At 46.0% G+C, this 17662-nt stretch overlaps 2 protein-coding genes across 2 annotated transcripts; one reads left to right on the plus strand and one right to left on the minus strand.

Moving 5' to 3' along the window:
- Positions 1-527: 527 nt before the first annotated feature.
- On the minus strand, positions 528-9214 carry OGFOD1 (2-oxoglutarate and iron dependent oxygenase domain containing 1). Its single transcript, XM_066327792.1, is given in 14 exon segments — positions 528-1163; positions 1728-1786; positions 2635-2757; positions 3608-3903; positions 4040-4119; positions 4435-4548; positions 4884-5009; positions 6070-6161; positions 6969-7085; positions 7474-7574; positions 8029-8075; positions 8173-8318; positions 8715-9096; positions 9098-9214. Coding segments are annotated over 14 exon segments (1962 nt in total). The 3' UTR covers positions 528-1001.
- Positions 9215-9426: 212 nt separating this feature from the next.
- Positions 9427-16270, plus strand: NUDT21 (nudix hydrolase 21). Its single transcript, XM_066327793.1, has 7 exons — positions 9427-9445; positions 11342-11542; positions 12681-12744; positions 13403-13492; positions 14178-14253; positions 14612-14726; positions 15988-16270. The coding sequence occupies exons 2-7, from the start codon at positions 11424-11426 to the stop codon at positions 16007-16009; spliced, it is 486 nt and encodes a 161-aa protein (XP_066183890.1). The 5' UTR covers positions 9427-9445; positions 11342-11423; the 3' UTR covers positions 16010-16270.
- Positions 16271-17662: the final 1392 nt, after the last annotated feature.

Genomic DNA, 17662 nt, shown 5'->3' on the forward strand with positions numbered 1-17662 from the left:
CAGTGAATGTGGGGCAGGTGCACAGTATTGAAAACATGCAGGGAGCTGTTGCACCAATGTGACATTCACTGCCTTTCTTGCAGTGTTTACCACAGGACTGGGCTGGCTGCTGCCTTCAAACATCTGCGCTGATCATCTGTCCAGTGACAGAAGCCATGTTAAAACCCAGCAGATCCCAGACATAAATAAAAGGACACAAGGCCATGCTCTTGGGTCACCTCCCTACTACCTGTGGACACTAAGCCAGTAAAAGGTTACCTCATTCCTGTTTCCAGTCCTTGGCCCCTGTTCTGAGGCTGGAGCGCGGAGCTGTCTGCACACCCACCCAAGGAGAGTGTGCAGGAGCAGATTTCTTCTTGGCTGTTCAGCTTTTCTTTGGAAAAAAGGCTGCATCTAGGTCTGTCTGCACAGCACTTAGCATAATAAAATCCTGCTCCTTGTTATGGTGCCAAGTCCTTCCCAGTGCCTTTACAGCGTCACTGTCTTCCTTCCCAACTCCACAGAGTCGCGCAGCTGGAAAAACCTCATATTTCCCACGGCAGCTCCTTTATTTTTGTCTCAGGAACAGAGTTAAACCCCAGAAAATGTCTTGGGCATTTTGTAACAAAACTTGCCCGACCAGTGTGTGAATCATTTAACTGACCCATTTCCTTTTTTTTTTTTTTTTTTCTTTTTTTTAATAATATCGGTCAGCAGCTTGGGGCAATGTACAACTCTTGATGGTCAGAGATGCCATTGTGCTGCTCCCATGAGAGAACAGCTGGAAAGCTGACAGTTGTGTGACAACCTCACCCACAGAGCATTAAAAGCAATTGAGAACGTGTTACAATGGACTCAGGAGAAGACTAAATTTCCATTTTTGCAGTTAAAAAACCACCTGCCCCCACATTATGCAGTGTGATGGAATTGCATGAGCAAAGTTTGTCTGTGCTCTGAATGTCTAGGTAGGAACCTGCCCACCACCCATCACTGTTCTCTGTGACAGTGGTCACACTGCACCATCACTCATAATACACAAAGGAAAAATCCCAAAATCCTGTTCTGTTTGGATGCTTGTTCAGCCGCACCAAGCTTCTATGGTTGATATATTTCACAAACTTCATAGTTTCTTTGTCTCTGTAAACTAAGGCCAAGCAGTTGGCCTCTGGATTCACTGTCAACAGCTAGAGGACACAAAGATACGGAAGGAAATAATCAGTTTCACAAAAATAGCTTTGATAAAATTCTTAAGAGAAAACAAAACTCCTTAAGAGTTTCAAAAGTTAGAGCAAAGGTCTGGTGTTAGAAAATGAACTGTGACACTATTTTCATTCTAATACCCTTTTCCTTAAGCATTGTTATAGATTAAGGGCTTCTGGACTTCTTACCAGTATGACTGCTCAGCACTGTAACTAGTACTGATGCTGAATGTGACCCCAGTGAACAGCACTTCCCTGGAAGAATGTTATCTCTGCTATACCTTGTGTCCCTTGGAGGCAGGCTTCCCAAATGGCCCTGGGTGCAGGTGCTATGAGGCACTCTCAGGGCCCAGGTCTCATGCATTAGGTGAACAGCAGCCTCTTGAAGCTGAGGCCAGAGCCTCACCCACGAGCAGTAACTGGGGCAAGGAGGCTCCAGTGCACTACTGAGCACCCTCAGTATTATGTTGGCGTTATGACAAAGTTTAATTATGTCTCTCCACCCTCAGAAGTTTTATCTGATTTGCAGCTAGTAACTGAGATCCTTACCTCTTCATCTTCACCTTTAGCAATGTAGGAAGTAAAGCCACCATATTCAGGATCCCAGTCTTAAAATAGAAAAGAAAGATCGTTAGAAACCTCAGTGCTGTGCAGGCTCCATGCAGCCTTCCAGGAGATGCCATTTTTTCACCCTGCTTCCCAGAGTTACTGGATACAAGGTAAGTATTTACCTTCCGCCAGTCTATTTGTTTTCTTCTGTTCAGAAAGAACTTGAAGCAAATGTACTAGATTTGCCTTTTATGGTAGATGGGCTATTTAAAGTTGTTTGGTGCAGTGGTCCTCACTTGTAGAATAGTTGGGCCCTAGCCAAAGTATAAAGTATATATTTCAGTATAATCACCAGCATGTGCCAGATGGTTTCAGCTGTACATTCGGGCCTCATCTGGTCTAAAATGCTTAAGGTTAGGTTTTCTTTTTTTACCACTATCTAACTAGCAATCGACCCAAAATGCCTAGACATGCCTAAAGTAACTTTTGAATACCCTGGGTTTTGTGAATTGGAGGTGTAGTGGTAATTCCGGTGAGGAAAGGGGGGGAACACTCTTGGTTGGGTATTGTGGCCACCTCCAGCGTGCCCAGAGCCCTTGTGAGCCGTTGCTTAGGAGTGGAAAGGCGTGGGAAGCTCAGCCTTTCCCTCTGTCCAAGCGCCACCTCCTGGTGCCAGCGGGAAAGGCCAGAGATGATTCCAAGGCCACAGTATCAAACCCTTTGCGTGAGGACTACTGAAAACAGGGTTTATGCCAAAGTGAGGACTAGGACAAAGTCTATAGACACCTTCTATGTAGGAAAAAGCAGGGAAAATTTGGCTGTTTTAGCCCTGCTGAGAACTTAGAATTCATTCCTTTATGCAAACCTTGTAAAAGGAGAGTCTGATATCTCTCTCTCATCTGCTTACCTTCACAGCCACAGAAGAAGAGCAGGTCAAGAGCAAATTCTGTGGCTTGAGAGTCGTGGACAAGAGTGTAGTGCCCATGGGTCCAGCGCCGCAGCTCCCCCGCACACACAGGGGTACCCGAGCCTAGGAGAGGGAACAGACACCCAGGGAAAGCTATGAAGCCACATCAGCTGAGCTCAAAGCATGTGAGGAGCTCAGTGATCTCACACCACTGTGAAATTGTCTGCTGGCCCCAGTGAGAAGAGTAAAACCACAGATCACATGTCAATATCTTTCCTAGAGATGACTCTAGGTTAGCTACATTGAACAGTGTGTAGGAGTGGGACCAGGATTTGCTCCATACAGCCTTTGTTCCTGGGAAGTGTTCTGGTGGGATTGTTTTCAGTAGGACTTTTTTTGTTACCTTTTATTCCAGTGTCCACTAACTTGCCTGACAGTGCAGAATGAGCATTTTCAAAAATTCTACCCTTAAACTTCATAGCCACTGTTTAAAATAACCATCCCCAATCAAAATCCAGAATTAACCTAATCTTGGATAGTTATCACTGCTGACAACTAAGTGGTGGTTTAAGCTTACTGTTTTCTGAAAGACTGAATCCTAGTTTTAGGTATCAGTTTTCAAATTCTAAAATGGTTTTACTTCTGACCTTTTCACTTTTCTGTTTTATTACTTCATACAAGAATATGCTCTACATGAAGCAGGGGTTATGTGGATGTAGAAACCACATAACCATTGACAAAAGATTAACAGCCCCCCTAAAGTCCCACCCTGAAGACTTGTTCAAAATGGTATCTTCAAATTAGTCATTGATTACTCCAAATTCTTTTGCAATGGGTCACTGTTTCCAGATAATCAATCTAACATGCTTCAAGTCCCATGTTTGTGCTGGTTACAGTACAACACAACACTAGTTCCATGAAAACCATTGGGAATTGTGTTTGAATGCTTTCACACTACTGCTGCTCTACTCACCGCTCTGCATCTCACCGTCCTGTGCTTCAGGGGTGTTCTCAGACTGGTGTGGCTGATGGGGACTGCCATTAGCTGGTTGTTCATTCTCTTCCTGCTCAGGTTTGACACTGCTGTGCCCAGTGGTGTCTGCTGCTTGTCCCTCCCCAGCATCTTCATTCTCGTCAGAGGGAGCCAGGAAGTGCAGTTTTAGGCCAGTGAAGTTGGAAAGCAGTAAAAATAAGGCCTCAGAGCGCAGCAGCTGCAGGAATTTCTTCAGCGTGTCAGGGAGGCTGTCCTCCTCTGCTGCCTCATAGAGTCTGAAAGACAGCAGATGCATCTCCTTGTGGGAGAGCCAACAAGGACCATGCCCAGGAGGACAGCACTGACCAGTGCAGCCTCATGGCAGCTCCTGCTGAGCCTGATCACCACGTGCAGCATGCTGTTGTTCCTCACCTTTTATTAGCTGGCCCCCGACTACTCCACTGGATCCCTTTGTTCTCCAGTGCTTCACACAATAGTTGGTATTTTTCTTTCTAGGGGAAAGAGATGCAGAAATGTTAGCATTTAGCTCCCAGGAAAAGAAGATTGAAGAAAAGTATTTTATTTTTGCTGAGTACGCATGCAGCACTGTACAGGCAGTCAGAGGGAATCATTCCACAGAAATCAGAGTGCTTGAGGTTAGAAGGGCTTCTGGAGGTCACCTGGTCCATTCCCTTTTAGGTGTGAAACTTAGAAGGTGTTTTAACAGATATGCAAGCAAGCCCTTTCCCAACCTTTGTGCCATGTGGTACCTGCCAGCTGTCTGACCAGTTCTGGCAGATCACATCAGATTGAACCACTAGGCTCACCTTAAGAAAGTCTTTCAGGAGAATTTCTGATTGCTCCTCAAATTCCTCCTGGATTTGGGCTTGGGAGTCCATGTCCAAATAAACTAGATTGATCCACTCATACAATATTTCATGCTAGAAGGGAAATTGATTAGAATACTGAATTTTCAAAAGTAAAGAAGATTCCCCAATTCCCTCTACTGAGCTGGCCACAGGACTGAATTCCTACACACACACACTATTGCCTTATTTCATTGCACCACAGGTATTCACCACATTCTCTGAACTACTGTAGGTATGCAAAACATACAAAGATGCATAAGAAAGAAATTGCATACAAATGTGGACAGGAAACAAAAAGGAGAATGGGATAAAGATTAAAGCATCCCCAGTGCATTGATGCATTCTCTAACAGGCATTACAGGACACAGAGAGAAATGCAGATATACAGATGTAGGCTCGTTACTCACATCATAGGGGATGTGTGGGCTCCTGGCCAAGGGGGTTTCAATGTGCCGTGCAGGTCTGGCCACAGCCGGGCCATGGAACCACCCACTCACTGACAGGCGGCACTTGTGCGACAGAACCTCTGACACCTGCACAAGGGTGGGCAGCACGTCACAAGTTAGACAGGGACCACGTGTCACTGGGACCATGCAAACTTGGGACAGGAGATGGACTCTGCTCCAGAGAGCCCACTGTGTACACAGAAATCTCACACAGACCTAGACCAGGTCACATTATTAGAGACAGGCCTATCGTCCTGAAGTCCATTGCAGGTTTCTAGAATTCCAGACTAAGCTTTAACTCCAAGCTCACGAAGAATCCATTCTCTCTCTCCCTCTGAGAGTTTTGAGTCACTGATTTTTAAGACAAAATTAAATCACTACCTGAAAACAATCAGGGCAGTGACAAGTAGATGCTGCTGTTAATTAATAACTGTAAGACATAAATGACACAAAAATAACCCCCTAAGTGGCCTAGGTCAGGACATGCCTAACCTCTATCACTGATCATCTTCCTCTCCAGCCTTCTGCTCTCTGGCCCTTTGTAAGAGTCCCTGGTACTCTGAGGTACACAAGTGTGAGATTTCACTCAGGTGCTTGTGTCATGCAGATCCCCAAATTATTCATCCTGTTCTCAGGCATTTTCCTGACAAGTGTCACAGAGTACTCTTTAACTATGTCAGCATTTCTGCTGCAGGGCACTGAACCATGCCTGTGTCACTGAGGGGGTACAGCCAGATCTGCACAGTGCCCTTGCACTGTTGGCAAGGTGATGGATGGCTTGAGGAACTCTTCTGGAGCAAAGTCATGACCATCATATCAAAAAATGTGATCTAGTTTAGGACAAGCCAACAAACAGAAAGAAGTGAGAGCTAAATTCACAGCTGTGGCTTGCCAGGATAGTAACACAAAATAGAAATGGGAATTTTTCTTTCCCAGAATGATGCAGCTAGAGTGATGGTTTAAAGGTAGCTTTGTTGGTTCTTGTCCTCCTTAAAGTCCTTGAAGCCCTCTCTTTAGCACACAGCACTTAGCATGAGTATCCACTCTATCCACAGTTCTTCTCCTTTCTCATCAGGATTGTAATAACACACAGAATGAATAACCACAACAATGAGAATTAAAAAATTAACAAGAGACAGATCCTTGCCTGGTGGAAAGAGACTGGAGACACTTCAAAGAAAACCAGCGTGTTCCATGAAGGCACTAATGACTTGGTGATCTGCTGTGGCTGAAAGTGTTCTGAGGAAGAAAACATACCTGGTTAAGATAGGAACTGGGACTTCTCTCTGACTTCATGACTCTCTGACTGGTGGGACACCTGAATATAAGGGATAGAGCTCAGAGCAAGGGCTTGGTGAGGAATCAGTGCACCTCTGCATGGAGACAGGAAGAGAGCTGGAGCTGTTCAGCTTGAAGAAGAAAAGGTTATGGGGCAACCCAAAGCCTCTTCCAGTGCCAAAGGGAGCTACCAAGAGTGCTGTAGAAGCACTAAGGATAGACAAGGGCATGGAATAACAGACCAAGGGGAATGGCTTCAAACAAAGGGTGGGTTTAGATTAGCTGTTAGAAAGGAATTCTTTACTATGAGCAGTGAGGCACTGGCACAGGTTGCCCAGAGAAACTGTAGATGCCCCATGCTAGAAATGCTCAGTGGGGTTTGCAGCAACCTGGTCTAGTAGACAGTGTTCCTGCCTACAGCAGGTGGACTGGAACAACATGAACTTTAAGATCCCTTCCATTCTGTGCTTCTGCTGGAAAGGGAAGTTACTCTCATCAGTCTGGAGTTCCAAGCACATTTACTGGCATCGCTTCCATCTGGCCTCTACTCTTGACCCTTCCAAAAGTTTGTCTGCTGTTGCCTGTTAGCACTGTCTGCAAAGAATGCTACAGCCCATCTCTAAGGGGCACACTTTACTGATACATCAGCTTCTTTGAACAAAGGAGAAACTCGTTATCTCCCTTCTACTGTTTGAGGTGAGAATTGCTGCAAGGGGCATATAAGCTTCATCTTTTTCATCCACCTGAGGCTGAGCTTGGAGCTTTTACCGTCTGTGGTGTACAGATCCAACGTTCCCCCGTCACTTTTCTCCCAGGGTGGGACAAGGTACAGGATGAAAGCAATTCTCCGACCTTCCAGTTCATCATCGTGGCACAGCAAGACATCTGCAATTACACACATTTTGCTGCTGTAGTGTCTTTCCAGTACATGCATGATTCATCCCAACAACTGCTTCCCAGCTTTGTCCCCGCAAGGATATGACAAGAAAAAACATGTTCTTTCCAAGAACTGCATTTCACTCATCAGCATCACCAGCCTGAGATCTGCAAGATTCTCTTCTGTGGGACTGCACTGCAATTGACAGATGGATCACTCTGAAAGTACAGGCAGTATACACCAGCAACAGTTTTTTGTCCTTCATTTTCAGACACTGTTTTGCTGCTGACAGCCTCTGGGACCCTCTGGAACTAGAATGAAATTAGGTATTCTATAGATATTTTGTTCCTTACACATGCACAGGAGCTTTAGGGAAAGGATCACTTATAGACTGACCAGTATATTCATATTTAGCACAGGATATGTCAATAGTTGGTTCCAGCACTATCTGGGTCACAGCAGAAAGCCACACTCGGAATTCTTCACACAGAGCATGCCTAAAAAGATAAGCACATAGTAAGTGCCCTCCTGTGTTACAAAACATACCATCACAGACTAAACTAATTTATTGTCTCCCTGCCAACGATTTAAACAGTTACAGGTACTGTTGTTGTGAGTGACAGTGTGTTCCTGTAGAACCACCTGCTGGCCAGGAAAACAGCACAGTGCTCACAGCACTGCTGGCAATAACCAGCTGCAAACATGCAACCAGTCGGAAGGTACTTCAGAGGTGACAGAGGGGTGAGAGCTGAATATGGATGAAAGCTGAACAGACTTCAGTGCCCATGAAAAACACAGAGCAGATTCAGTGCTCCAGGGCCGGTTTTTGGCTCGTGTACGGGGGCAGAAGGCGGCCACACCGGGGCCCACCCCGCAGTCGCCTTCCCTGTGGAGCCACCACGGCTCTTCCCCACACCCCGGGCGGGCAAAGCCCCCGAGCCTACGCTTTACCTCAGGGCGGCGACGTGGGGCTCCGGGCTCGCCCCCAGCTCCTCGGACTGCGGCGGCCCATGGAAGACAAGAAGGGACGGGGGTTAGGGTGGCTCGGCTCGGCCCAGCTCGGCCCGGCCCGGCTCAGTCCAGCCCTGGGCCCACCTGTCGCAGCGAGAGGAGGTCGTTGCGCCGCTCGCGGAAGCCGAGGCCAAGCAGTTCATCCCGCAGCGCCTCCGTGAAAGCCGGGCCCGCCAGAAATCCGGGAATGACACCGTGCCGGAACGGGGCAGGCTCCAGCACCACCGCTTCTGCAAAGGAAGGCACATCAGCGAGGGGCGGGGAGCCGGGCCACGCCGTACCGTGCCGGAGCCGCTCCCCGCGGGCCCGGCCGGGCCGGGCCGTACCGTGCCGGAGCCGCTCCCCGCGGGCCCGGCCGGGCCGTACCGGAGCCGCTCCCCGCGGGCCCGGCCGGGCCGTACCGGAGCCGCTCCCCGCGGGCCCGGCCGGGCCGTACCGGAGCCGCTCCCCGCGGGCCCGGCCGGGCCGTACCGGAGCCGCTCCCCGCGGGCCCGGCCGGGCCGTACCGGAGCCGCTCCCCGCGGGCCCGGCCGGGCCGTACCGGAGCCTCTCCCCGCGGGCCCGGCCGAGCCGTACCGTACCGGAGCCGCTCCCCGCGGGCCCGGCCGGGCCGTACCGTACCGTACCGTGCTGGAGCTGCTCCCCGCGGGCCCAGGCCGCCCCCGCGCGCTCCCGCAGCGCTGCGTCCCCGAGGGCCGCGCTGAGCTCTGCGCCCGCCTCGCGCCTCCCGCGCTTTGCCGCCGGCGCTGCCGCTCCGCGACGCTTAGTGGCCATGGCACCGGCAGGCCAAACTACAACTCCCTGCGGCCCCCGCGCTTGGCCCGCGCTGACCAATCGGATCGCGTGGGGGCCGGACGGGAAGCTGCTGGCCAATGAGCGAGGAGAGGCGGAGTGCGGTGGGTCCCGGCAGGCGGCGCGCGGCGCTGAGGGCTGGGCGGGCGTTAATGGCGGACGTCGCTCCCGCCGCCCAGAACTGATCGACCGCTCCCTCTGCTCGTTCCCGCCGCTTTCTCGCCATGTCCGTGGTACCGCCCAACCGCTCGCAGACCGGCTGGCCCCGCGGGGTGAACCAGTTCGGGAACAAGTACATCCAGCAGACGAAGCCGCTCACGCTGGAAAGGACCATCAACCTGTGAGCGTCGCCTCGGGCCTGCCCGTCTGTGCCCCCTCCTGTCCCGCCCCGCTGGCGAGCTCATCCCCGCTCCCTCAGCGGGCTCGGCGGGGTTTTCCCTCAGTGCCCGCCCTGCGAGGTCCGGAGGGTCCCGGCCTTTCGGAGGGCTGGGGGCACAGTGGCGGCAGAGCCCGTGTGCCGATGGGGGCCCGCCCCCCTCACAGGGGCTGCTGAGCCGCGCTGAGGGTACCGAGGGCTTCGGGGGAGTGTGGAATATTTGGTGTAAACGCTTTAGTGCGTTTAGAAATAGCGTCTGGCTCGGGAGGTGTGAACCCCAAGTAACCCAGGAAAGGTTTCAGTGTGTTCAGCATCACAGACGTTTTCGCGCCCTCATAGGCATCCAGAAGGGCGGCAGAGAGAGGCAGGGATTTTTCTTGCCCTCGCTGGGATTTGGGCTGACCCTAGGCAGTCAGTAGGGTGTGGCTGGATGTGCCTGGTGTTTGTGGATTGTCTGCTGCAGGTGTTGGAATTAAAATTCAGAGTATTTGCTACCACAGAAAATCGTCATAGATACAAATTAGTTACTAATAAGTATTCATGCATTTTTTATGAGAGGTCATATATTTTTGCTTCTTCCAGTAAACTCTGGTGGATTTGGGATGTGTTCTTTGCTATTATGCATCTGTCAAGTTGCAAAAACTAGCACATGTTAGCTGCAACAGTCAATATTCAATTTTAGCTTTACTCACTGACAGCTTTGTGTAGCTGAGTTCATTCACAGAGTTGTGTGAAAGTTCAGGTATGAACATCAGAAACTGCAATATTTCTGTCGGGTTTCTGAAGCAAAGACTCATCATGAAGCTGTGTTATCAGCAGCATTTTTTTAGGTTTAGGGTTTTGATGTACAGACTAATGCACCCACATTAGTATAGTATGGGGTAGAATAATAGGTTGTTATTATTAAAGGCATTTGTGTATCTAAGAATGGAAACTAATGGAAAAAGAAATATAGAGAGGGTTTTAAACTATAATTAAAAGTGGGGGAGCTTGTTAGTAAGGGAATCTGTGGTTTGGAAACTGGTTGTTTTGGCTCACTTGTCTACATGAGAAAAGGCTCTAACAATAGCAACTGGCTTGTTATTTTAACCACTGTAAAACATGAGGAAAATTGGAGGAGGAGGGAGGCTGGAATTTGAGGGGGGAAGAGTGTATGATACTAAAGTTTGACATGTTTGGGGAAAGAATCCATGCCAAGAAGCATCTCAAGGAAAACATAAGATCAGTCATTCATTCTGTTAATTCAGTTGCTGTGTGCCACAAGTCAGTAAAAACCATGGTGATAATTCATCACTGCTCTGCCCAGAACCACTTTCTTCTCCCTTTTGACTTATCTGGGTAATTCTGTGTTTCCTCCAGGTCTCCTGCCATCAGACCTCTCTGTTACAAGGATTTAATTGCACAATAACACTTCGCTGTTGGCCTCTGTGCTGTCTTGGACTGACCCATTTCTTGACTAACCTTTACTTTGTCTTCTGTTTTCAGTCCCTCTTACCTGGAGAAATCGCTGAGTTTCTGCTGCACTGTCACCAGAGTGCAGGGGCCCAGCATCAGCCCAACAGAGGGATCTGCTCACACTCTTGATCTTACCCCAGGCTCCCAACCCTGTACTGAGAAACTCAGCATTTCTCCTCTTCTGTGATCCACATGTCTGATTTCCCACTTCAAAAAAAACCCACTTCTAACAGTTTAGTTCTCAGGCTCTCATTACATCTGCAGAACAAACTGCAGTCCTGTGCAGCTTCCTTCCTTCCCAGCAGTGTTTTTTCTCCAGTCTCTTTTCCAGCTCCTTTCAGAGCTTCAGCTGCCTTTTCCCTGCAGCGTGATCAAAGAGGGTGGCTGTTGAATGACAGTTGGTTCTGAGCTTCTTTTCCTTCTTTTGAGCCTGCAGCAGGCTAGAGTGCAGCTCAACAGACTGTCTGTGCTTGTGTGTTCCATAATGCAGATCTCCCTGGGGCCTCAGAAGCCACCCACAAAGATTTTAGCCCTGCACTGACTTACTTATCAAGCAATGAAAGATTTGCCTCATGGTGATTTAAAGTTAGATTTCTTGTTACGCAGTAACATTTTTTCTCTTCCTTACAGGTATCCTCTGACAAATTACACATTTGGCACAAAGGAGCCTCTGTATGAGAAGGACAGTTCCGTGGCCGCTCGGTTTCAGCGCATGAGAGAGGAGTTTGACAAGATTGGCATGAGGCGGACAGTGGAAGGAGTTCTGATTGTGCATGAGCACAGGCTGCCCCATGTGCTGTTACTGCAGCTGGGTACAACTTTTTTCAAGCTGTAAGTGTCTGTTTCTTAAGTGTAACTTTCGTTTATTGTCACAGATCACAAAACATGCGGGCTAGAGGTTAAACTGTGGCCAACTGCTCAATGTTTTGAATGGGATTCATTGCTTGTAAAGATTTGGTCTAGAAAGTAATTTTTGAATGTGTGGGGTTTTCATCTAAAGTGTGTTTGTTTGACTCTGCTTATGAGGGGGACTGACTGGGAATTTTAGTTACAGTGCATTACTACAGTAAAACCTTGTTTAAAACTCATTATCAGCAGTTGGTGTGTTGTACTTGCATTGTGAAAGCTGTTTTGCTTCAGTAGCTTATGCTATGCCCACAAAAATGGGCAAAAGGAGGTCAAGGACTAACCCTCTGTAAATGCAGAGTGATACCTGTTTACAAACTAATGGCTGAGCTGGGACAGCAAGAAAGGTAGGCATCTAAATTTGAGAAAATTACTTCAGTTCATCTCACAGTTATCATAGCCAGAGTGAAATTTTAGTGTTTGAATGTGGTTGTAGTAATGGTGGTTATTTTCTTTTTTAAACAAGATGGGCTTGACTTGTCTCATGTTACCCTATTTGTATTCTTGTTCTTCCGTTTTAACATTTTATATTGTTCTCAATTTTGTATGTGTGTTTCAAGTCTCATTTTATATCTAGATTCGTAGACAAGACTGAAATGATTTGCAAAATGCTGTAATCACGAAAATGAGTAATCCTGCATAATTTCCCCACATGAGTTTTATTTTCTGCTTTCTGTATGCTTCAGTGAGTGCTGGTTTTGTGATAAGAACAAATACAGGCAGTAGTTACAGCTCTTCAGAGCCCTTCAGCCTCTGGTTGTTATTCTCAAAACTTTACCCTTTAAGTGTCCCAGTTATTATCATGTGTATTGTTATGCTTTATTCTGCTGAGCTGAAACTATTTTACGCATTATTTTTTTAAGGGACGTAAATAGCCATTTTAGTTTAGGTTTTGGTGAAAGTTGTCCTGCTGTCTTCAAATTCAGCAAAGCTAGATTTGGAACTTCTGACTTAAGAGCCATAAGTGAATTTGCAACTCCCTGCCTGGAAGCACACTGGAACTTGCCTGTGAAGATTGGTAAAGGCAATAAAATAACTTTTTCACGATTGATTATTTTAACAGACCTGGTGGTGAACTGAATCCAGGAGAAGATGAAGTAGAAGGGCTCAAACGCTTAATGACAGAGGTCTGTTTTCTTTCATTATGTTGCTATAGCAGAATGTTACATTATTTTAGAATTACCAGAATAAGCAAAAGCAATAGAATAGTCGTCTTACCACTGTTGTTATTTTGTTGCTTTTGTGATGTTCTCAGGTAGTTAACAAATAAAGCAGTCAAGGTTTCATTTGTCTGCATCATGAGTGTGGCTGACTCCTACCCGGTGCTCAAGTCCTGTGTTCATTTGCAGCTTTGCTTTCTGACTGGCTTCAGGCAAGTGAGTGTAGAGATGAGCAATAAAATATATTGTGGAGGACAACTGATGGGGACTTGCCTTTGAGATAGTCCTCCCAATGCACCATTTTCTCCAAGTGGCTAAATTAATTCTTCTAGAGAATGTAACAATGTATTTCATTCTTCCCATTTGTCTGATAGAACTCAGTCCAACTGAGTACAGCAAAGATTTTGAAAAGCTTTTTAGAGTGCCCTTGTCCAACCAGGTGAGGCTTTTACTAAAAAATCTCATTTTATACAAAAATACTCTACAATTCTATTGAAAGCTGTGTCAGAGCATTTACGAACTACATCAGACACATATTACAGCAAATCTTTGTGCTTCCAGTATGTGTTTACTAACAATTTCCTTGAGGTAGTTTGAGGTCTGATTAGTACTGAATTTGTGATAGATACTGGGTCGTCAGGATGGTGTTCAGCAAGACTGGGTGATTGATGACTGCATTGGCAACTGGTGGAGACCAAACTTTGAACCTCCACAGGTGAGTACTCCTGTGGGCTTCCATCTTCTTTGGTCAAATTCTGTTTGTACTTCTAAAAGCCTTCAACGTTCCAGATGGGCTTCTTGAGTACTTGCTGCATGAGCAATTAGTTTTCCTGGGTTTTAGCTGTTTCATCTCCTTCTATGACTGAAGAGAAACGACAGCCTTTTATTAATGGAAACTCCTGTCTCCCTTCTCATACCTGTCCTGATGGATGAGAAACCACTGGATGTAGTAGCTTCCAGTTCTGTGCTGAGACAGATGCACCATTTAAATTTCTTTTGTAGCAGCAGTGGAGTCTTGCAGTCTTGCACTGCTAAGCAGTCTTGCACTGCTGCTTATGGATCAGATGCCCTGTGAATAAATTAGTCTTACCACCCTATTTCTAAGTGCTTAAATATTAAAAACCTTGCTTAGTTTGCTTTTATGCATTTTTGGTTTATTGGGTTGTTTTAACTGCTTGTGAGTATTGGTGCCACTTTAGAACCTGTCAATAGCTGAGACAGCAACAGCATTCCTTTCTTAAGTACTTTCTTATGAAAATGGTTTTCTTTATTTGGTGCCAGGAAAGAAAATATGACACATTGAAAGCTTGTACAGGGCTTGATAATTTATAAAGCAGCACTTAAGATTACACAATATTTTCAAAGCTCTGTACAACTGTTTTTTACCATTTTTCTTCTAGTATCCATATATCCCAGCTCATATTACAAAGCCAAAAGAACACAAAAAGCTTTTTTTGGTCCAGCTTCAAGAAAAGGGTGAGTGTTTGTTTGCATCAAAGGGTGGTATTTGTAACAATGTTTATGCTTGCATTTCATGCAAAGAAAACCAAGTTGTGATTGTATGCTTCCAGTTGTTTGTAGTTGATCATTAACATAGTTAAATACTGGTATTTGCTTTGAAGGTAGATAATCCTTTGAATATGAGTTCCTAGTAAATTTTTATTCCTGTTTCTGCATCAGTCTGTGTACAGCATGCGAATCCCACATTTAACTAAAGGAATAAACCTGCCTGAGTGCTCCATGTAGTGAACTTGTTTTGAGGCCGATGTGGGATGATGACACCTTGGCTGAATGTGCTGGTTTTTCTGATTCATCAACTTGTATTTGTTTTTAGCTTTGTTTGCAGTCCCCAAAAATTACAAGCTGGTTGCTGCACCACTGTTTGAGCTCTATGACAATGCACCAGGATATGGACCCATTATTTCCAGCCTTCCTCAACTTTTGAGCAGGTGTGTTGTATTTGTATGGTGGGTCTTGGGAACATGTTTGCCGTGGGACACCAGAGCAAGGCAAGATGCTACAGAAACCAACTTTAAGAGGTGGCATCTATCCCAAAGATTCTGCTTCAGATGAGCTATGATGGACACTTTCAAGGCTCTGATCACAACTGCCTAGCACCAAAGTCACACCTAGCAGTTGTAGATAAGGAAGACATGGAAGACAGTGAGGATGAGGCTCTGCACAGACTGAGGAACAGCTTCTTGTAGCTGTTGGGGACAGCTGGAGAGTTAAAGCCAGGATGTGAGTTTGAAGCACTGAATTGGGTGTGCATGTTATCACAGCTTTGTGCTTGTTAAATGTCCTTGGTTTTTTACAGTCTCCAGTAGAGTTAAAGAAGTGTAGTATCTTTATGACACAAATATCTGTAGGGATAGCTGTATTTTTTCATTTCTCTTGCAATTACACATGCTTTGACTTTCTTACCTGTAAATGGCCTGTGGCTCGTCTCTCCAGAGCTCACTGGTCTCTTACTTGAGAGGATGTTGAGGCATGCCAGGAGTCCACAGCCTGCTGGCTCTTCCTTAGGGTAGTAGTTCTGTCATGCACCAACTGTGATGAAAAAAGTATGTTAGCAGAATGTTAGCACTGGTGTTACCCATAATATTTTTGTTTCCTGCTGAATATTTTTTTCTCTCTAGCCCAGACTTTGGCTTCCTCTCCTCTAAAGATAGCAGGTACTTCCTCTTGAGTACCAGCAAAACACTGTTACGCAGGTTGGGTAGTGGTGCAACAGACACGGCCAAAGGCTGGGCATCTGAAAGTTGAATTGGATGCTTGCTTCCACAGTTACTTATGAAACTTAGTTGGGAAAGATTCTCTCTTCAGTATGTCTGTATGCTCCCCTTGGAACGTGTAAGGTTGGCCTGTGTAAGGTTGGCCTGGTAGCAGAAATGCTGCAAAAGAGTTGCTGATGGAGGAATGTAACTCTCACTGTGATTTATGTATCTCTGAGCCTCTTATAAGAGATGAAATGTTAATAATTAGTTTTTCTGCAACCCTAAGAGACAGTTGTGCAATGCTAGTATAGGATTGGCTGTTAAAAAATATGCTCCCTGCTGTACTGTAAAGTTGTCTTATTAAAAAATGCACTTTTTTCCTGTCAGGTGGAGGCTTATCCAGAGCAGAAACAAAACATTTGTTTTTCATTCTAAAATGCCCTTTAAAAAAAGGATGAAAATTCCTCACTTGGTATAATCCTTTTAATTTTAGGTTCAACTTTATTTACAACTGAATTCCTATGTACCTGAAGACTCCAGTAGAAGAAGCCGTCTCTATGAGCACAGCTTTGAACTGTAGAGAAATGAATACGTGTGACACAAGGATTTTATTAGGTCATTCTGTTCCTGAAGGCCACTAAACATTCTATGGTATGAGCAGAGAAGTGAATCTCAACTGTTTAGCTAGAGAGATGGCAATGGGCTACCACTCCCTTTTCATTGTAATACTCACCAATTTTTTGTTTTGTACAACATTAAACAATATGGTTGAGATGTTGTTTGTCTTGGGTTTGGTTTGGTTTTCGTTGTTGGGGTGGTGAGGTTTTTTTGGTGATTTGTTATCTTTTGTTTGTTTCTAGGATTTTCTCCTTTTATTTATTAGTTGTTTTATTTTTCCTTATTGTCTCCTACTTTTAGGTGCATATTTTAAACTTTTTTACTTTTCTCCAGGAATGCAGATCTTCTTGGGATGAGGAGGAGCTAAGCCATTCAGGGCCCATTCAGATGCTGTGATCTCTATCCATGAGCAGGGAATATCCCTAGGATCAGGGAGAAATGAAATAGCAAAGTGGATTCAATATCATTTTAAGTCTTAATTTACTTGGGGACCAGAACTGCTTTTTGAGGGAGAATGAGTACTTAAAGGCACGTGTAGCCTTTACCTTTTTTACCAGAACTGATGTGTTTGTACAGGGCTTGGAGGAGATTCAGCATGCATCTTTTCCTTCAGTGACCCCTTAAGACAGTAACAACCCCAAAAATTCTATTGGACTGGTCTGAGATGTCATTAAAACAGGGAAAGTGAAGTTAATTTTGTATATTTTTCCTTAGATATGGGACAGAATTAGGGTCCTGCTGAAACACTTAGCCAGTGCTACATACAAGTGGTTCCATGTTACGCTGTCCTGTGCTGTCTCATCTTGCAAGGGATATGCACACTTTTGCTTTTTCTCAGCATTTCAGTCTTTTGTAGGCAGTAAATATAAACCTTTCTAATTCTGGGGTTTTTACGTGCTTGGCTAAACGTGAAGTCCAGTTAGATGGGACACTTCCCAATGCTTTTAGTCTTCCATAATTTTGCTTGATGAGTCTTCAAAAGATTTGTTTCCAAGTTCTGCCTCTGATCAGAAGATGCACTGTTGCCTGTGCACTGTCCTCTTTTATGAAGGTAGGGTTGGAGAGAGCCTGCTGCCAAGAGAACTGACTCTTGCCAAAGTGCTTGGCTCTGCTGCCATCTGCACTGGTAAGCAATGTACAGAACAAGCCTGACAGCTTGGTGCTTTGGTCAAATTGAAGCTGTGCAGTATGGCAAATGTACTGCAAAATGCTGGGAAAGGCAGTGCAAGGGCTGTTCACTTTGGCCCTATAGAATGGAAGGTCCAGACAGATGGTGAGTAGAATGTATGGTTTCTTAGCTGCCAGCTGGGGGAAATAAAGATAGTAGGAGAGTGGAAAACAGAACCCTTTTTGCCCGTGGAAGTAAGGAAGGGAAGGTGGAAGTTTGGAAGCCAGGTGCTGCAAGAACAAGGAGCAGTGTGCAGCTTTTGAGCCCTGGCACTTAGAGCACCTCTCACCTTACTTACCACACATTGTTTTTCCAGGCTGCCTGTGGAAGGGCGCTGTTCCCGCAGTCTCTGGGCGCTCCTCTCTGCCCCCCGGCCCGTGTG

This window comes from Sylvia atricapilla, chromosome 12, assembly GCF_009819655.1.
Source record: "Sylvia atricapilla isolate bSylAtr1 chromosome 12, bSylAtr1.pri, whole genome shotgun sequence".
Lineage (NCBI taxonomy): Eukaryota > Metazoa > Chordata > Aves > Passeriformes > Sylviidae > Sylvia > Sylvia atricapilla.